The sequence below is a fragment of the Phytophthora ramorum genome (genome assembly GCF_020800215.1).
Source record: "Phytophthora ramorum isolate Pr-102 chromosome Unknown Phyram_PR-102_s0019, whole genome shotgun sequence".
Lineage (NCBI taxonomy): Eukaryota > Oomycota > Peronosporomycetes > Peronosporales > Peronosporaceae > Phytophthora > Phytophthora ramorum.
The window spans coordinates 830922-850703 of record NW_027150665.1 but is presented as its reverse complement, the minus strand read 5'-3'; the positions used below and the strand labels follow the sequence as shown (position 1 = coordinate 850703).

The 19782-nt window shown below is 55.3% G+C and overlaps 7 protein-coding genes across 7 annotated transcripts; 2 read left to right on the top strand and 5 right to left on the bottom strand.

Annotated features, from left to right (window-relative positions):
• Positions 1–246: 246 nt before the first annotated feature.
• Positions 247–2422, top strand: KRP23_13985 (Intraflagellar transport protein 81-like protein; the record flags this gene model as incomplete). Its single annotated transcript, XM_067884765.1, has 2 exons — positions 247–646; positions 711–2422. The coding sequence occupies 2 exons, from the start codon at positions 247–249 to the stop codon at positions 2420–2422; spliced, it is 2112 nt and encodes a 703-aa protein (XP_067738144.1).
• A 93-nt stretch (positions 2423–2515) lies between these two features.
• On the bottom strand, positions 2516–4329 carry KRP23_13984 (Serine/threonine-protein kinase 3; the record flags this gene model as incomplete). Its single annotated transcript, XM_067884764.1, has 2 exons — positions 2516–4163; positions 4262–4329. 2 exons carry the CDS (start codon positions 4327–4329, stop codon positions 2516–2518), a joined length of 1716 nt encoding a protein of 571 aa, XP_067738143.1.
• Positions 4330–4893: 564 nt separating this feature from the next.
• On the bottom strand, positions 4894–6219 carry KRP23_13983 (Dihydrolipoyllysine-residue acetyltransferase component of pyruvate dehydrogenase complex, mitochondrial; the record flags this gene model as incomplete). The annotated part of the gene is made up of 1 exon (XM_067884763.1): positions 4894–6219. The coding sequence occupies one exon, from the start codon at positions 6217–6219 to the stop codon at positions 4894–4896; it is 1326 nt and encodes a 441-aa protein (XP_067738142.1).
• Positions 6220–6954: 735 nt separating this feature from the next.
• Positions 6955–11202, bottom strand: KRP23_13982 (uncharacterized protein; the record flags this gene model as incomplete). The annotated part of the gene is made up of 2 exons (XM_067884762.1): positions 6955–6976; positions 7067–11202. The coding sequence occupies 2 exons, from the start codon at positions 11200–11202 to the stop codon at positions 6955–6957; spliced, it is 4158 nt and encodes a 1385-aa protein (XP_067738141.1).
• A 332-nt stretch (positions 11203–11534) lies between these two features.
• KRP23_13981 (Coiled-coil domain-containing protein 189) lies at positions 11535–12601 on the top strand (the record flags this gene model as incomplete). The annotated part of the gene is made up of 5 exons (XM_067884761.1): positions 11535–11624; positions 11748–11830; positions 11915–11995; positions 12093–12263; positions 12331–12601. The coding sequence occupies 5 exons, from the start codon at positions 11535–11537 to the stop codon at positions 12599–12601; spliced, it is 696 nt and encodes a 231-aa protein (XP_067738140.1).
• A 101-nt stretch (positions 12602–12702) lies between these two features.
• On the bottom strand, positions 12703–13121 carry KRP23_13980 (Replication protein A 14 kDa subunit B; the record flags this gene model as incomplete). Its single annotated transcript, XM_067884760.1, has 2 exons — positions 12703–12900; positions 12978–13121. The coding sequence occupies 2 exons, from the start codon at positions 13119–13121 to the stop codon at positions 12703–12705; spliced, it is 342 nt and encodes a 113-aa protein (XP_067738139.1).
• A 455-nt stretch (positions 13122–13576) lies between these two features.
• Positions 13577–15100, bottom strand: KRP23_13979 (Hydroxycinnamoyltransferase 2; the record flags this gene model as incomplete). The annotated part of the gene is made up of 1 exon (XM_067884759.1): positions 13577–15100. One exon carries the CDS (start codon positions 15098–15100, stop codon positions 13577–13579), a length of 1524 nt encoding a protein of 507 aa, XP_067738138.1.
• Between the last annotated feature and the right edge of the window lie 4682 nt (positions 15101–19782).

Below are 19782 nucleotides of genomic sequence, written 5' to 3'. Positions count from 1 at the left end.
TAGGATAAAATGGTCCTGTAATATGTGATTTGTGACAATTTTGAAGTTGCCATTCTGTCCTCATGGACGTTGAATGACACCAAATCGGTGCCACCGTGAAGAACTAAAATAGGACTTTGTGTTCATGGCCGCATTTATCTAAACTGTTGCAAAGTGGCTCACTGGGGTTAAGCAAACATCGATCTTGAGGCGTCGTTTCGGGCGGAATGCGTCGCTCAGTCTCCAATCCGACCGAAACGTGCCATCATGAGCGAGTTGCAGCTGATCGTCGAGCACCTGAACAAGGAGCCATTCCGCCTCGGCCTCACTCTCGTGGCGTTCGATGAAAAAAGCAACTTTGAGCTCCTGCAAATCCTCCACGAAGTTTTCGTGGAGATCGACCCCACACGCCATTCCGGCGTGGATCTGCGAGCCGAGGCCGACGAAGTGCGAGCTCAGCGCTATCTCGAGTTCTTGCAGCTGCTCAAGTTCCCGCTCCCTCGAGACATCGACGGGTTCCGAGAGGCTTTGGCCCATGGAGACCGACAGACCATCTACACGCTGCTGCACTGGGCACTTAAGAGCCTGCCTGCTCACCAGAAACGCGCCTATCTAGGCCGCTTCCTGGCTCCGTTGAATGTGCCTCAAGAGTATTTCGGAGATGGCTGTACGTCGACAATTGCATTGGGCTTAGTATTACTATGTAGACTGATGATGGTGTGCGTGGCCAGCGCTGAACGCCATGTACGAGCACTACCAGCAGTTGCAGAACCAATTCAAGACGGTGCACAAAGAGGTGGATCAGCTACGTGCATCCAAGTCACGTCCTGGTGAACTACGGCGTGAGATTGCTCAGCTGGAAGAGGAATCCCAGCAACTGACGGAGAAGATTGCCAACCTGAAAAAGAAGACGACGTCGGACCCGGGATTCCAGGAGCTTCTGGCTGCTACGAGTGCACTGAGGAAGGAGCAGGAAGAACAAGCGAAGCTTGGTGAACAAAAGCGTGACCAGATGCTATCGCTGTCGCTGGCGGAAAAACGCGCTAGAGAAGCTGACGCGCGACTGCAGGATCTAAGGGCGTCGTTATCGCAAGACGCTACACCTGAACAGCTTTTTGAGCGTTTGCAGACGCAGGTAGCGCGCAACAATGACATTCTCACGACGAAATTCCCAGCAGAGTTTCTGATGCAGCAGGAGACGCTGCAACGGCTAGAACGCGCCCTCAGCGAGCCACCTAAGACGGAGCACGACATCGCAGACATGGAGGACGAGGTGCAAGCATTGCGGCGCACCATTCAGCAATACCAAGCACAAATTGCCGACGCACAGGTTGCCCAAGGAAGCGGAGACGGCGAAGACAAGCTGGCTGTCTTCCGACAGCACGCTAACCTTCAGGCACGCAAGCTTGCTGAAAAAGAAGAGGAACTCGAACAACTGCGAGTTGACAAGCAACGGCTTATTCGCAGCACGGAAGAGCTAGAGGCAAAGCTGGCGTCGATCTCTGGCAGCAAGTTCATGAGTCGCGAAGAGTTCAAGCAGTATGCGACCACTTTGCGCAACAAAACAAACCAGTACAAAAAGGTTAAATCTGAATTAGCCGAGCTCACGGCTGAGAGCGTGGTGCTGCATCGAACGGAGCAACTACTCAAGAGCAAAGATGCAGACCTGGAAGGTTTCCTTCGCGACCTTGAGCGCCAAAAAGGAGTTAGTGGTTTCTTGGCTACGCAAGACAAGATTGACGATATCTCGGTGCAAAACGCGCGAGTGAACGCTCTCAAGGGTGAGACTCTGGAAGAGATCTCGCGCATCGTCACAGATATCAACCAAGCTCTAAAGGAACGCAAAAACCAATTGGCTCCGCAGATCAAGGAGCTCCGCACCGTGCGCCAACGCTATCAGGAAATGGAGCAAGTGTATCTAGAGCGCAAGTCGCAGTATGACCACACAGCCGTTGGACTTGAGGCCGAGAGACTCAAGCTTGAGCAAGAGTGTGCTGCTTTCCAAGAGGACGCTATGCGTGAAGAGTCCCAATTCCATTTACTGCATTGCCAGCTACAGCTTCAGCAGGGCAAGGCTGACAAAATTGCGCAGGAAATCGAGTTTGAACATGGTACGTCGAATGCTCGCCTACTTCGAGACATCCGCTCGTTTCAGGAGCTGTACAAGCACAAGGTGGCACAGCAAGAGTCTCTCACCAAGGAGCTGCGCAAGCAGCAGAAGGCTCTCAAAACGTCAGCACCTGCCAAGAAGCAGCAGCGAGAAATGTTTGAAGGCTTGCTGGAGCTTCTCTCCTGCAAATCTCGCCTTGCTCAGCAGGAGAACCGTGGGAACGGCAACGCGAACCGAAATGGTGGCGGAGTCGGACAGGATCCCTTTGATGGGCGCACTGACATCGCACACTATGAGGTAGGTGGAGCCAACGTGATGACCCTGGAGGCCTAAGCGAAGAGAAGCAGAACGTCAACGAGTGCTAAAGTCCTTTCATTGCACCATAATACATTTTAGTTTGCGCTATTCATCCTGGTGGTTGACATCTTAGCTATTGAAAGTCAAGTCCTCAAGCTGCCGTTCCAACTCGGACTTCTGCTTCTCGAATCGACGTGCGAGTTCGTCGCGGTCTCGTTCATAGTCCTCCTCGAGTTGGCGAAGCTTCTGTTGCACCGCACGAATCGTGGTTCCCGAAGTTTCCGCTGTAGCCCCAGCGGCGCGAATGGTGGCCGACTTCCCCGAGGAAGAGCTCGACGTAATCCGCCGGAAGTATTTCATGAAAGACGGCTCGTTGCTCTCCGCCTCAGGTCGAGCAGATTCACCCTGGCTGCTATCGCGACTACTGTTGCGACTGCTAGTCCTGGAGTTCGAGACTTGAGCAACAGGTGCTGGCGGTGGGCGGACAGTTCCAGATGCAGACGCGGGGATCATTGTGCCATACAGGTCGCTGGATGTGATCTCCCGCTCACGAGTGTCGGAGCTTGTGCTGTCCATCGTGGAGTTGGTCGACTTGGTATCGTCCCCTCGGAATACCATTGTGCCACAGCTGTCGTCGTCGGCAGAGACACCTGAAGTGAAGACTGTGGTTCCTCCTCCAAAGCCATATCCTACCGAGGACGCGCTGTCTGTCGAGTTGAAATCACTTCGCCGAACCGACGAGAAGCCCACGGCGGTGTCCGAGCCTCCAAATCCTCCGAAGCCGCCAGTGCCGCTGCTTATGATGGAGCCGTTGCGTAGCATGGTGCTGAGGTCTGCAACCGAGAGCGAGCCATCGGGGCGACCAGTTGCAGCACCACGGAAGTCAGCCTCATCATCTGCACTGCGTTGTCGAGCCTCGTGCACAAGTTCCAAACTTTGCTCCACCAGCTCCTGAAGGACCGGCAACCCCACCATGCGCCCCCCGCTCGCAGCAGCACGGTCTGCATTTCCACGCAGTCGGTCGACATTGCGGCCGATAAAAGGGTGGCGCAGCAAGTCCTCGGCCGAGGCACGCTCCTGCGGGTCCTTCTTCAAACACACGGCGAGAAAGTCACTGAATGCGGCAGAATACTTCGCAGGCTCACGAAGCTCGGGCGACGCACGGTTCGGGATCAGGAAAATGGCACGCATCGGGTGCATGTGGGCGAGTGGTGGCTCGCCCTCCGCCAACTCGAGCGCCGTAATGCCCAACGACCAGAGGTCAGCCTTGCAGTCGTACTGAGCTTCCTGGATCACTTCAGGCGCCATCCAGAATGGAGTTCCGATGACAGTGCGTCGCTTGCCTACGGTTGCAGTAAGCTGCGCCGAGACGCCAAAGTCCGCCAGCTTGGCCACCCCATCGCCGTTCAGCAACAAGTTACCCGCCTTGATGTCGCGGTGAATGAGCCCTCGAGAGTGCAAGTGCACAAGTCCCAGCACGACATTGGCGCAAACAGCAGCGATCTCGGCCTCACTCAGCTCGCGTCGTCCTCGCAGCACATGCAGGTCGGCAAGTGAGCCAGCAGCGCAGAATTCCATGGCGATCCATAGCTGAGACTCGTACGAGAAGCTGCCGCGGTACTGCACCACGAAGGGCGACTCGCACCGTTCCAGGATGCGGATTTCGCGCGTGAGCTCGTCAAACGCGTCTCGGTCTTCGCTCTCCACGGGCACCACCTTGAGCGCCACCACCTCGGCGCTCGCCTTGTTCACAGCTTTGTACACTTTGCCGTATGACCTGCCGGACCACCACAAAAATGCGCAGAGCGTTAGCAAAGCCCTCGCGATCGAGACTGAGGAATGCACCTTTGATGGATAAACACATTGGCAACTCACCCTTCCCCAATGCGCTCCAACACCTCATAGACATCCTCGGGGTTTTCGTTCCGCTGGATGCTCGCCATGACGCAGACAAACTCGTCCCCGGTGCAGAATCAGCAATGAAAGCACAACACACAGCGGGCAGATCTGCTTGTGAAAAAGTTGAGAGCGTGCGTTGAGTTCCTGCCGGAATTAGACGCGGGTGAAGCTGCTCCCCAGCGTCGACGCCTTGCCTGGATGCAGACAAGAATACACCTCACGCAATGCTTGACACGCTACCTGAAGCAACTTCAAGGACACTCGACAGCTTCCAGGGCCACGTGACACATAAGACTCCTGCTATTTCAAGCAGAACAACCGACTCACAAGAACAGCGCAAGCAGGCGAACAGCAAGGGATTATGAAGGCCAATTGAAACCCGGGGAGACAACGTACTTACGCCCTTGCTATCGCTCACGACGACGGGAAACTATTCGCGCGCGACCTCCCTGTGCTTCATTTCGGGTTGCAGTGTCTTGGACGCCAGAAGCTCCAGTACTCTCGAGGGGCCTCGTCTTCCAATGTGGAACTCGCTTCATGCTCTCCGTGCCGTCTGCATTTGATGGTGGTGAGCAGGTGGATCTAGCGCTCTACACATCGGCGGCTGCTTACAGGACCATGAGCTCCGGGCTCTCCATGTAGGCCTTGAACACCTGCAGGAACTGGCCGGCGATGACGCCGTCCACCACGCGACGGTCCGACGACAGCGTCACGTTCATGACCGTAGCAAGGCGCGGCTCCGGGTTCACACCCTCGACGATCTCTAGAGGAGGCAGCACCTCCTTGCGGCCTCCACCGATAGCCAGGATGCAGGCCTGCGGCGGGTTGATCACGGCGCGGAACTGGTCGATGCCGAAGCTGCCGAGATTGGACACGGTGAATGATCCGCCCTGGAACTCCTCGGGCTTCAGCTTGTTCTGACGCGCACGCTGGACGAGCTCCATAAATATGCGGTTGACGCCGCTCAGGCCGAGCGTGTCCACCTTGGGCACAATGGGGGTGATGAGGCCCGAGGGGGTGGCCACCGCCACCGACACGTCCACGGACGGGTTGGGCTTCACGGTCTGCGTCTTGATGTCGAAGAAGCAGTTGGCCTCGGGCACGTCCCGCAGCGCGAGCGCCACGGCCTTGAGGATGAAGTCGTTCATGCCGACCTTGACGTCGTGCTTCCCCTTGAGCTGCTTGCGCAGCTTCAGGATGCTGTCGATCTCGCAGTCGATGCTCGTGTAGCTGTGAGGCACGTCCCTCTTGGAGGCCGTGAGGCGCTTGGCGATGATCTTGCGCATGTTGGACAGCGGCAGGTCCTCGTACTCGGCGTCCGCGGCGACGGCGGGGGCGGCAGCAGCCACGGGCTGCGCGGGAGTAGCCGCGGCCTGCACGGGCGTCTCCAGGGGCGAGTGGTTGAACTCCGGGATGAGCGCGCGCTTGCCCAGGAACTTGATGAGCGGCACGCGGGCGCCGTCGTGGTTGGCAACCTCAGGCTCAGCCGCCACCGGGGCAGCGGTCTCCGTAGCGACAGGGGCAGCAGCCGACTCGGCCGACAGCTTGGCGAGCTCGCCGCTCTCCAGCAGACTCCTGTACGTGTCCAGGTCCTCCACCGTGTAGGCGAGCAGCGCGCCGATGGGCAGGTCGGCGGTGCCCTCGGGGCACACGATCTTGGCCACCACCGCGTCGTCCTGCATCTCGTAGTCCACGACGGCCTTGTCCGTCTCCACTTGGCACAGCACGTCGCCGGCGCCCACCTCCTCGCCCTCCTTCTTGAGCCACACGGACAGAGAGCCCGTCTCCATCGTGGGCGACAGCGACGGCATCGTGAGCGGGGTCACGCCCTCGGGCAGCGAGGACGAGAAGGCGCGGCGCAGCAGCGGGGCCACGCGGCGCTCGGACGAGGCCAATGCCTGCAGCGAGCGGCTCATCAGTACGCGGCGCATCATGGTGGGCTAGCGGATCGGTTGTTGGCTTGAGCGCGTCACACCTACTATAAGAATGGCAATTGAGGGGCCCCAAGCACCAAACGATCCCCGACAACTATCCTGCTTCACTTGCACTCTGTATGGAAAGCACTCTGCATAGACAAACGCTGTGGCGAGTTTGATGGGTGGGGTGTTTGCCGGCGGGATGTGATGTGTGCGACCTCAATTAGGACGAATGCCTCATGTTGAAAATCGACAATTGACTATGATGCTACTACGTTTGAATGAAACGAAGGTAAATTGAGGTTCCCAAAATATTAATATGAGGTGCTTCTCGCACTCATTGAACGGCTGACACCTTGCTGGTGACACCACTTGTGCGACAACATGGCGCTGGCGCCGACTGCATCTCATTGACATTGGCTATTGCTCAAGAAACGTTAATATGGCTAAAGGAAAATGGGCTGCCGGGTCCTCGCGCGGCGCCCGATACAACATCGTTCTCTGTCTGCTCTCTCGCTCTAGGTCTCTACATGGGGAAGTTAGAACGACGCTCGAGGGAGACTTGGCACGCGACTTCATGCACCAACCAAGCCGTCGCTCCTCGGCGCCGTAATTGCTGCCGCCATCGATTCATTCACAGCGCTGCTGCTGGTCCGCCTTCATCAAGGGAGAACGGCACCTGCGCTTTTGCTCCGAACACGTACACGCACTTGTACGCATTTTTACACGAACATTATGAACCGCTGCGGACTTCTACGACGCGCTGATGCCCTCCCTGCAAAAGACAACGACAACAGAACACGACAAGCAGCAAGTTAGCAGTTAATTTACAACCGACACAGTGTTCAGTTAGGCGGACGCGTACTTTTTGAAGGCCTGCGCAATGCGGTGCGAATCAAAAGTGCAGTGGATGCTCACGATGCTGCCGCCGCTCATGCTCACGATGTCGCACGACTCTTCCGTCACAATCTCGCTGTTGCGCAGGATGCGGAACGTCGTGGACGTCATCACCACTGCGGTCTCCTCGTCCTCGTCCACCAGGATGCGGAGGATGCGACCACTGCTGCGCTCCACCGTCTCGTCACGAATCTTCCAGTAGTCACACAGCCGCTTGTAGCCGTGGAACTCGCCCCAGTACGGAACGCAGTCGGGCAGGTTCGAGCTCAGCACACATCCGTCCGATACAGGATCGATCTTCTCCTCCATCCAAAAAGACGCTGGCGCATCAAGCGGCGACGAGAACTTCAGGTTCGGGCCATACAGGTTGCGATAGAACTCCATGACCAGCTCCTTCATCTCTTCCTTGCTGCACTTCAGCGAGCCCATGGAGCTTGTACTTCCTGACAGGCGCTGCTTCGGCGCGTCATCAGGCAGCAACGATAGGCGCTGCTTCGGGAGCGGAGGCGACGGGTTGGCGTTTGACACGCACACCAAAATCTCCGTCAACCATGTGAGACGCGTGTCGATGGAGTCTACCAGTACCATGAACGCGCCGTGGCCCTGCGTGTTAATCTGGAAGCCAAACACGTTGTGTTGCCCATGCACGTGCATGGAGAGGCCCTCCGACACTGTAAGCGGGCGCGAAGTGCCACGGACGAACGTGCGATCCTTCGCGTGCGCGTCACTGATGTAGTAGCTCAACGATCCCTCCGAGCGATTGAGAACGAAGTAGTATCGCTCCCACACGTTCTTGTGGCCGGTCTCGGGATATTTGTTCTTATACATGTAGCCTGCCGTGATGACGTTCATGGCAGATTCAGAAGACTTCGATGATGCCGCCGGAACATCGGTAACCACCACACCTGAATCGCGTTTAACGAAGGTTGTGATATCCTCGCCACGGGAAGTGTCCACTACGAACACATCCGACTGACGTGGTGCCACTGATGGCGAAGCGTATGCCTCGTTGCTCAGCGCCAGCACCTTCTTATCCACTTTTTCGTTATGAGTCGTCACGAGCGACTTCCGAAGACGCTTGAACACGCTATTCCAACCGAACGAGTTGCGCTGGTGGTTCTCTCCGTTGGCTTGAGTAGAACTCGAATCCTGGCTCGGGGGAGCAACCGGGGGCTTAATAACAGAGCCCAGGCGCATCGGCGACTTGAACACAGGCGACTGAAGCACGTTCTTGAAGTAGTGCGACTTGCGCGAGCCATCGCTCTCGCTGTTCCTGTTGGTTTCAGTCTTCTCCTTCGGCGACTTCTTTGGTGAGTCTTCCTTGGGAGTAGGGGACGGAGATGCCGGCTTTGTCTCACCAGTGATAATTGCGGGTGGTGCCGCCAGGTTTGCCTCCTTTGCATCCACCTGCGGAGCTTCATCCTTCTCAGAAGCAGAAGGCGGCTCATTAACGGTAGTATCCAGATCGGTGCTCTGGGGGCTTGGAGAAGAAGACTCCGTCTCAGGAGTTGCCACATCCGTATCCTTAACAGAACTCCTTCTGCCAGACGAGAGACGCTCCACTGCAGTTTCAGGAACCTCAGACTCCTCTTTTAATAAAGGTTCCATTGTTGGGGCATCATTCTCGTCCACAGTCGCGGCGGGTTCCTCTGACGAACCATGCTCGCTCGTCGTAGTCAGTTCACCCACCGAGCTTCTTCTCTCGTCTGAGCCACGAGCTGAATCCGACTTTTCGGAGCCACTGCTGAATCGCGTCTTCTCCGACAGCTTCGCCCACGAAGCGTTACGTTTGCAGTGGAACACCACCTGTGCATTGTTTTGAGAAGGCGCCTTGCTCGTGAACACTTCATCAATCACATCGTGCAGAATGGCAGCGTAGATATCCAGCGAAGGGATATCGATCTTGGCACGCAGCAGTAAGCTGATTATGTTCTCGGGCACCTTAACGTCCACACCGAATAGATCCTTCGTAAGTGGACAATTCTTTGCTCGGGAAGCGTCAGCATCGCGCAGAATGAATGACACCGCTGGTACAACGTGAATGATTAGCATGTCGAACGACGATCGCTTCTCGAGGATTGCGAGGTAGGCTTGGACAAGTCCGCCCTTGTGCAGTTCCTCGTCCATACTGGCGTCGTTGAGCAGCACGAGGTTGTTCAGGTACTTGGCCAATGAAATCTCTACGGATGATGGAAGACCCTTGTTCAGCTGCGACACAAAGGAGTTGGCCGTTTTCCGAGCCACGTCCAACACGAACGTCCAGAGTGCGTGGCCACGGGGCAGAGACGTCAGATTGTACATCGACGTCTCGCTAGCACCATCATGCGGGGAGTTTGGGTACTGCTCTGACGAGAAACTGGAGTACCCAAACATTTGTGTGTTCTGAGCCTCCGTTTCAGCCGTCTGGTTGTTGCCGTCATCGCTCTCGGCGCTCTCGTTCAGCAGCTTCTGGCACAGGGCCAACAGCTCAGCTGCTACGTGAATGTTCAGGGCGCTGGACACTTCGAACAGCTTTTTCTCGCGAATAATAGTAAGCTCATCCGAGGCATTCTTAAACAGTTCTTCGACGATAGCTGGTTGCTTCGACATCTCTTCGAGCAGCATGTATTGCAGGAAGTTGTGGTAGCCATGCGTCATCGACTCGAATCCACGGATGGTGCCAAACTGGTCGCGCACAAAATACTTCGAAAGGTACACACCACCTTCACGTCGACTGAACGCACCTAGCCGATCTGCCTGGTTGGCCTGCAGCATATCCACAAGCAGGTTTGTCGTGTTTTCCACCAGAGGCAGATTTTCCGGCGCTGTCGGATTGACGCGAGTGGCCTCTGCAAGCAGTGGTGCGACTATTTCCATGGCGTCGTTGCGGCCGGTGATCGGGTGCACGCTTTCGTAGCTCTGTAGGATTAGAGTGAGCATGTACTTGATTGTGTTCGAGTACAGGTGCGGGATAACCAACGGCAAGAAGCGCTTGAGTACGTTGTTCACGTAGCCTTCCTCAAGGCAGAACCCGTCATGAAGACGCACGAGCGCCTTGCTGAAGAACAGCAGCTGCATCTCGTCCAGCGGAATGGGGTTCTTGAAAATCGAGTAGAGCTGCTCCCACTTGTCAACGTCGTCCTGATCCTGGCATCCGAAGACGGCGGTGGACGCGGTGGATCCCGAGCTCGAGTCGGACGAAAAAGACTCGTACAGGTCTTCCTCCCCTGTGTAGAGCTTCATAATGATCTCGGAGCACAAGAAGTGCTTCTTGTAGTATCCGTATTCTTCATGAGGTTCACCACTGAGCACTGGAGGGGTCACGAACTCCGCGAGCACCTCCTTCACCGTCTCCGGCTGCATGAGCCACAGCCGAATGTCCGAGTCGGTGTCCTCCAGAATCTCCAGCACCGGATCGATCTGCATGTCCAGGAAGGCAGCCAGCGTCATCTTCTTCAGACCCATCGAACCAGCAAACAGCTGATCGTCTGGGTACGATGGTAATGACCGGCGCCGGAAAGTATCCGCATCATCCAAAAACTTGGACAGACTACCGGAGCGTCCGCCTCGGTTGGTAATGACCTCCATCTCGTTTACCGAGAAGTTCATCGTAGGAGGAACGGAGGGTTTGTCCACCATGGCTGCGTCCTCCAAGAGGATGTCGCCGTCTTCCAAGAGGATGTCGCCGTCTTCCATGGCCTCGTGGAACTCGTCGTCATCCTCGTCGTCGTCAAAGGCCGCCAAGTCCACCAGGACATCTGCCTCCTGTGCGTTACTGCCGTCGCTTTCGTTCGCGCCGTCTGCTACCTCCTCTGTCGTCTCCTCGACAGCCTCCACTGAAGCCATGTCCGTCACTGTCTCTGTAGGGTTCACGGCCTCCGCCACAGTCTCCGCCTCCACCTCCTGTTGCTCCTCCTCCTCCTCGTCCACGGCCTCATTGTCCTCCTTCTCTGCCTCCGTGGTCACCTCTCTCGGCTCGCTCTTGTCCTTGCCGCCAGCGGCCGAGGGCGAAACGAGCTCCTCGAGCGTCACGGGCTCGCCCACGACCTCGGGCGCGTCTTCGGGGCCCGCGGGCGTCTTGGACGGGCGCGTGGCGGCGTCGCTGGGCGCCGCGGCCGCCTCCATGTCGCTGCTAGGGGTCGCCGTGTTGGTGGGAGGACTCGCTCGCTGGTCTCTCTGGAGGCCCGCGGCGTCTGCTTCTTCTTCTTCTCCCCGAGTCAACTCGCGCTATCTCGCGGCCGGCGTCCAGAGCAGTCACAGCTATGCCGTGTCAGAGGGAGAGGGGGGAGCCATGTTTCATTGGCGAAAAAGAGCCAGCCACGCGCCCATACGGACTCCCGCACTTGAGTAACATGGGTGACTGAAAATCACTATTGATAGACTTGGAAACGAGGATTTGACGGTCGACCACCTCGAGATAAGGCTCGCGCCGTCCATCCTCCTCGATATGCTGCACCATGATTGGCTGCCAAAGAGACGCTTTCGACAAAGTACGGAAGAGCATCAAAGGGCGCCAGTTTAGGGGCAACTTCGACTGCGACACAATGGTGAGCTGAGAGTATGTGCAGTGGCGAGCGTCCGGCGGGACGATACCGTATTGAGACTCTGTTGCCAAGCAGTGCGTGGTGACGCAGCAGGATTGTGATGCTGATGGGTTTTCTGCAATACAGACGGACGCGATCGTGTGGAGGCACGCGACTGAGCGCGAATTGGACGACTTGGCTACGCGGCACTCGGTGGACGACTGCAAAAGGTGCAACAAACATGCAACATGCCAACGTAGCGCAGCTCTACTGGAGTTCTTCTTGTGGCTAATCGCTGACGGTTGCGTGTAAAGCGCATTGGCGGGGATCTTCGACTTGAATCCGTCGGACGAGAAGCAAAGCTTCCTGTTGGACTTCCACCTGCACAACTACTCATATCCTTATCTTCACTGCATCTACCATTGGTTTTTAGAGCCTTTTGATTTGAGCTAGGGGCTTGAGATGTTTTCCTTAACCCTTTGGAGGGTCTACGTTCTGCAGGCAGATGCACTTCCAACTCAACCAGACGTCCGTGTTCCTCGGAGTCTGTCAGACGCTAATGAAACGCGACTTCACGTACGACAGCACCACCGACTTCAAGAGTAGCTTTGATTTTTTCCAGGCGCTTTTGCTCACGCACAGCGTCGAGCGATCACCAAAGAGGTAAGACACGGCTTCAACAGCAGAACAGCGCACCAAAATGCTTATTTTCTGTCGATGCCACCCATAGCGTGAAGATCTTCAGCCGAGCAGAGGTCGCAGCCATTATGGACTACGTCGCCAACTCGTACTACCGCCATTTTCAGCTGTACAAGTGCATCTACACACCGCATTACCACGTGCATCTTGTGCAGCGTGAGATCAACGGTATCCAGACGCCCAAGGTCCCTTGTCCGCTCAGCCACGGCTTCTTGCACTCAACAAAACCGGTCCCTCCTGCCGAAAGCAACGGAGAGGTCGAAGCAATAGTAGAACTCTCCGAACCCGCAGCAGATGAATAACAGCAGTCGTACGACGTGCAAATCTATATATTCTTGCTCCTTGGGGCGCTTGCTACCAGCCACCTCACATCCTATCGCCCACTCATTTGTAGGAGTGAAAGTTACTCAAACAAGTGCTTGTACTTGCTCTGAGCGAGCTGCACGAATTGGTCGTACACGTCCAAGTCGAAGTTGTCCCCGAAGAGAGTCGTCTTAAACTCCTGGATGGACTCGGAGTCTGTGACGCGGCCAATCACCTCCACCACTTTGCTGCCGTAGTCGGTGCCTGGCTGCGGCGTCACGTTCACGATCCCCCCGTCCTGAATCCGGCAACAAACAGCAAATTCCAGTGAGTTTTGGCGACTTCCTAACAGCCAGGACACTCGTTCACACTCACCGAAGTGCGCAACTTCACAGCCGTGGGCGTGTGACTCTCCACAGCACCAACAAGTGCAACTGTATGGCCCACGTACGCGCCCATTGTCTTTTTGTTCACGCGCGGGGACGTCGCGTTGCTGGTCGGGGCGCCGCTGAAGTCCATCGTTGCTCTTCTCAGTGTTTGGCAAAGTGCTTCGCGCCACGCATTTTTGACCAATAAAAACGATCGTGAAACAAAGTAAAATACATGGTCAGTAAGCTTACCGATTCCCACGGCATAATAGGGAACACGCACACACTCGAGTTCCAAAACTAGACGCTGCACCGTTGTGTTCCGATCGACTCAAGTCATCAACCAATGCCAAAAAACTAGATGGTGTCAACCGAACTCGTTAGAAATGCATTTAGGAAGTTGAAGTGCTTTCGTATTTCGCGGTTTCGCACGATACCAATCACGTTCGGAAACTTCGATACGGACGGACGCACCGGTACAATCGGATAAGTACCTTTTGATCTACAGCTTGATGAAGCTGAACAAGCGGGCTTCGCTACCCATGAGTTGTATTTGCAAGTTGGCAAATATCAAATGCCTCACCAACATCCAGAGATGTTCCGAGATTACCACGAGCGATGGCGACGAAAGCGTGTATCCTCGTCCAGGGTACTCCAGGCGGCATCACTAAGTGCCAGGCTAACATCAATGCTACCCGCTGTGATCCCAGTGGAGGCGTCAGATCCCTCTAGCTGGTCTTCCGTGGCCATAAAATAAATCAAGCCATCGATGAGCGAGATTGGTGTGAATGGCTGTGCAACAAGAACTGGGGAAATGTCCATCTCGGTGCCTCGGTACATCCCGAACTTGTTCCATTGGCTAACCATTACGCCGCCCTCCTCGTAGCGGTAACGAAGTCGCACCCGTTGCTTGTCAGGCTGCGCGGCGAGCCATCGCAGATTTTGCTGTACTTCTGCTTGATCCAGGGGATGAACTGCTTCATGAACTGCTGCAGCAACTGTAGATAATGGAGCGTCCAGTAGCTCAGAAGCGGGAAGCGAGAAAACCGGGCACAACACACAGTTGGGGAAATATCGCGATGACACATTGAGTTGGTTCCGACTTCGCAAGTCAACGGATGCCAAAAACTGACGTGGTACATGAAGTGCAGCCTCACTTGGACTCATGCCTTGAGATTCGCACAATTGCGCGCGCGTACGATAAATACTCTGCCAGACGTGGGCTGTGAGAGCACAAAAGGTCGACAGCGGCGAGTCGTGATTGCCAGCATTGGCTTCGGCCTTGATTGCAGCAAGCTCGCACAAAGAAAATCGCAAGATGCGGCCAATGACCGGTGCAGGCGTTTCTGCGGTATCATTCCCTACTGTCACAGGCGTCTCAGGTGTGAGCTCGAAAACAGTCGGCTGGAGATCACGAGCTTGCTGTAACTCTTGGGTTGACATACGCAGCTCCGACATATACGAATGAATTTCGGGTGCTGGGCTGGAAAGCGTCACTTCAGCCGTATTCTCCTCGTGAAAGCCTCGATACAGCTCTGCAAGATCACGAGCGAGTTGAAAGAAACCGGCAGCGTCGCAAATGATGTGTCGAAGTCGAATAGCGACTGACACACCTCCACATGCAAAGCGTGTGTGCTGCACTGTCAGGATCGAGTCGTGCGCTGCACCCGCCTCGGTTGGATCGAAAAATGGCAGCAATGCATTGCCTCCGTCTGGGAGATTGGTTCCGATTAAACGAGGTGGGGAACCGGGTTTGTCATCGTCAACAATGCTCTCGAACACCTGCAGCGGTTTGTTGCATTGTGCCGAGACCAGTTTGGCCCCTGCACCGAGCTGACTGATCTGCGGTGCTTGATCCTTTGGGCTGATGATAATTCGACCGGTTAGGTGAGGGTAGTAGTCCAATAAGCGGCTAAGTGCGCGTTGAAAGCGATCGATCGGGATCAATTCTTGTACTGCAGATTGCTCTTGGCGGTAGACGAAAACGACAGCGAGAGGGATCGCAAGCAGCGAACGCTGATCCATCGGACCGAGAGGTACAGGCGACGTGAGATTTCGCAGCGAGTCTTCATTGGAGCATTGGAGCGGAAACTGGTCAATCACAGTCACAGTCGTGTGAAAGTCGGCCATTGTAGTGCTAGGCGGTGGATTGTTCAGTGTCTATTCATCCTGGTTCATCGGCCTCCCCCGATCAGATGAAAGTATCTTCAGCTTTACCAGTCGGAAGTTTCCCCGAACGAGCGCTGTGATTATCATTTTATGGCACTATTTTCTTTCCGGCAAGACAGGGAGTCTATTACATGTATTACTATAATACACGTCGTATGAAGTACTTAGAAGTACAACGCGCTGTATGTTGCATGCAATGCGGCTTTCAAAGTACAGCTCTTCAAAGTGTATAACTGGTTGAGCCATCCCATAGTTTCGCTGAAGTGGCAATGATAAGAAGAGCAAGTCATTTCACAGCTGTATTCATCCCCTACAAGTAACAGAGTAACCTGTCCGTCCGTCCGTCCGTCCGTCCGTCATTCCGTACGCACCTCGAGCGTAACGCAAATCCGGACTTTTCGTTGGCTATAAATAGCGCAGCGAAGGCGGCCCTCCCATTCGCCAATACTATAATTCGAGCCCTCTCATTGGCTGTATAGTGGAAACTCTGCGCGATTGGCTATTATAATGCGTAGTGTGGACTACACCACATCGGAATTAGCGGACTGAAATCACTGATGCTGATTGGACAAAATAAACCGCCTTTAACAACGCTTCTTTCCACGAGTTCCCACGCCTGGCGCTTCAGTCCGTTCTGCAAACATCTCCTACAAGTAACAGAGTAACCTGTCCGTCCGTCCGTCCGTCCGTCTGTCCGTCATTCCGTACGCACCTCGAGCGTAACGCAAATCCGGACTTTTCGTTGGCTATAAATAGCGCAGCGAAGGCGGCCCTCCCATTCGCCAATACTATAATTCGAGCCCTCTCATTGGCTGTATAGTGGAAACTCTGCGCGATTGGCTATTATAATGCGTAGTGTGGACTACACCACATCGGAATTAGCGGACTGAAATCACTGATGCTGATTGGACAAAATAAACCGCCTTTAACAACGCTTCTTTCCACGAGTTCCCACGCCTGGCGCTTCAGTCCGTTCTGCAAACATCTCCTACAAGTAACAGAGTAACCTGTCCGTCCGTCCGTCCGTCTGTCCGTCATTCCGTACGCACCTCGAGCGTAACGCAAATCCGGACTTTTCGTTGGCTATAAATAGCGCAGCGAAGGCGGCCCTCCCATTCGCCAATACTATAATTCGAGCCCTCTCATTGGCTGTATAGTGGAAACTCTGCGCGATTGGCTATTATAATGCGTAGTGTGGACTACACCACATCGGAATTAGCGGACTGAAATCACTGATGCTGATTGGACAAAATAAACCGCCTTTAACAACGCTTCTTTCCACGAGTTCCCACGCCTGGCGCTTCAGTCCGTTCTGCAAACATCTCCTACAAGTAACAGAGTAACCTGTCCGTCCGTCCGTCCGTCTGTCCGTCATTCCGTACGCACCTCGAGCGTAACGCAAATCCGGACTTTTCGTTGGCTATAAATAGCGCAGCGAAGGCGGCCCTCCCATTCGCCAATACTATAATTCGAGCCCTCTCATTGGCTGTATAGTGGAAACTCTGCGCGATTGGCTATTATAATGCGTAGTGTGGACTACACCACATCGGAATTAGCGGACTGAAATCACTGATGCTGATTGGACAAAATAAACCGCCTTTAACAACGCTTCTTTCCACGAGTTCCCACGCCTGGCGCTTCAGTCCGTTCTGCAAACATCCCCTACAAGTAACAGAGTAACCTGTCCGTCCGTCTGTCCGTCATTCCGTACGCACCTCGAGCGTAACGCAAATCCGGACTTTCCGTTGGCTATAAATAGCTGCCGAGCGCAGCGAAGGCGGCCTCCCCATTCGCCAATATTATAATGCGAGGCCTCTTATTGGCTATATAGTGGAGCCTCTGCGCGATTGGCTATTATAATGCGTAGAGTGGACTACACCACATCGGAATTAGCGGACTGAAATCACTGATGCTGATTGGACAAAATAAACCGCCTTTAACAACGCTTCTTTCCACGAGTTCCCACGCCTGGCGCTTCAGTCCGTTCTGCAAACATCTCCTACAAGTAACAGAGTAACCTGTCCGTCCGTCTGTCCGTCATTCCGTACGCACCCCGAGCGTAACGCAAATCCGGACTTTCCGTTGGCTATAAATAGCTGCCGAGCGCAGCGAAGGCGGCCTCCCCATTCGCTATTATTATAATGCGAGGCCTCTCATTGGCTATTTAGTGGAGCCTCTGCGCGATTGGCTATTATAATGCGTAGAGTGGACTACACCACATCGGAACTAGCCGAATGAAATCGCTGCTGATTGGACAAAATAAACCGCCTTTAACAACGTTTCTTTTCATTCCCATACGTGGTCGAGTTTCAGGGAGGCAAATTCTCCAGGTGGCGAAGGGCGGCTCGGCGACAGAGACAATCGACGCATGCCTGAAGTCATCCAAACTGTGGCCACTTTTCCATACGGTGCGCCTGACAGAGAACATGCGTGTTCGCACGGCTGCCACGTCCGATAGTGCTGCAGAAATGGCTGCGTTTTCCGAGTACCTGCTGAAGGTTGGAGAGGGGAGACACGAGGTACACAACGATCTGGGAAATGACTACATTAAGATTCCACGTGACATGCTCATCGACAACCCCGCCGGTGATCCAGATGAGGACGAGGAGATCCGTCCGGGAGCTATTCCGCGAGGTATGCGGCGCATGATCGACGAGATGTACGCCGACATCAACAATTCGGAAGTCGCAACGGACGAGTACTTTGCGAGTCGCACCATCCTCACCACCACGAACGCGATAGTCCATCGTATCAACGAAGCCGTAGCGGATCGCATGACTGGACCAGCTCGAGAATATGTGTCCACAGACTCAGTGGAGGATGACGAGGACGGGAACTTATTCGAGCAGGAGGTGCTCAACTCCCTGAACATCAGTGGCATCCCACCCCACAAGCTGAAACTCAAGAAGGGGATGCCGATCATCATGATGCGGAACTTAAATCCCGACCTGGGGTTGTGCAACGGAACACGCCTGCGGATCGTCGAACTCAAAGATCATGTCATCCACGCCACCATCATGGCCGGCGACAGGCAAGGCCAGCATGTGTTGATCCCGCGCATCGTGTTCATCAGTGATGGCGACATCCGCGATTTCCCATTTCGACTGAGACGCAGGCAGTTTCCTATCCAGACTGCCTTTGCCATGACGATCAACAAGGCGCAGGGACAAACGGTGCAGTACCTGGGACTGTACTTGGCGACTCCTTGCTTTTCCCACGGTCAGCTGTATGTGGCCATGTCGAGGGTTACGTCGAGATCGAGATTCAAGGCGTTGGTCGAGTATCCAGAGCGGGAGGAAGAAGACGGAGTGTACACGGCGAACATAGTGTACCGACAGCTGTTCGAGAGGGCGTAGGCAGCGACTTGGTGTGAATGCATATTTTACGAAAGGAATACATTTGTCACTTTGCATAGCGGTAATTGTTGAGAGTCACCATTCCCCCTCGAGCGCAGCGAGCACGCCTGCGGTTTGAAGTCCGCGTGCGAAGCACGCGGGTGAAAACCCAGGACCAAGCAGTGCATGCTAGACAAGCGGAGGCGAAGCTTGCGAGCCGCAGCGGGCTTAGGGTTCGTACACACGGGAACCACGTGAGACGAGCGCAGCGAGTACGCCTGCGGTTTGAAGTCCGTGTGCGAAGCACGCGGGTGAAAACCCAGGACCAAGCAGTGCATGCTAGACAAGCGAAGGCGAAGCTTGCGAGCCGTAGCGGGCTTAGGGTTCGTACACACGGGAACCACGTGAGACGAGCGCAGCGAGTACGCCTGTGGTTTGAAGTCCGTGTGCGAAGCACGCGGGTGAAAACCCAGGACCAAGCAGTGCATGGTAGACAAGCGGAGGCGAAGCTTGCGAGCCGCAGCGGGCTTAGGGTTCGTACACACGGGAACCACGTGAGACGAGCGCAGCGAGTACGCCTGCGGTTTGAAGTCCGTGTGCGAAGCACGCGGGTGAAAACCCAGGATCGAACAGTGCATGCTAGACAAGCGGAGGCGAAGCTTGCGAGCCGTAGCGGGCTTAGGGTTCGTACACACGGGAACCACGTGAGACGAGCGCAGCGAGTACGCCTGCGGTTTGAAGTCCGTGTGCGAAGCACGCGGGTGAAAACCCAGGACCAAGCAGTGCATGCTAGACAAGCGGAGGCGAAGCTTGCGAGCCGTAGCGGGCTTAGGGTTCGTACACACGGGAACCACGTGAGACGAGCGCAGCGAGTACGCCTGTGGTTTGAAGTCCGTGTGCGAAGCACGCGGGTGAAAACCCAGGACCAAGCAGTGCATGGTAGACAAGCGAAGGCGAAGCTTGCGAGCCGTAGCGGGCTTAGGGTTCGTACATACGGGAACCACGTGAGACGAGCGCAGCGAGTACGCCTGTGGTTTGAAGTCCGTGTGCGAAGCACGCGGGTGAAAACCCAGGACCAAACAGTGCATGCTAGACAAGCGAAGGCGAAGCTTGCGAGCCGTAGCGGGCTTAGGGTTGTGGTACAAGTCAACATTAAAACATATCGATATAAAATATAAGCCTTTCATAGTAAACCGTAGTAGTGAAGCGAGCTGGATGAGCGAGCGAACGGGCACCAACCAACCATGCACCCACCGCCCGCAACGCGGGCGGCGCTCGGCTAGTCTCCTACAAGTAACAGAGTAACCT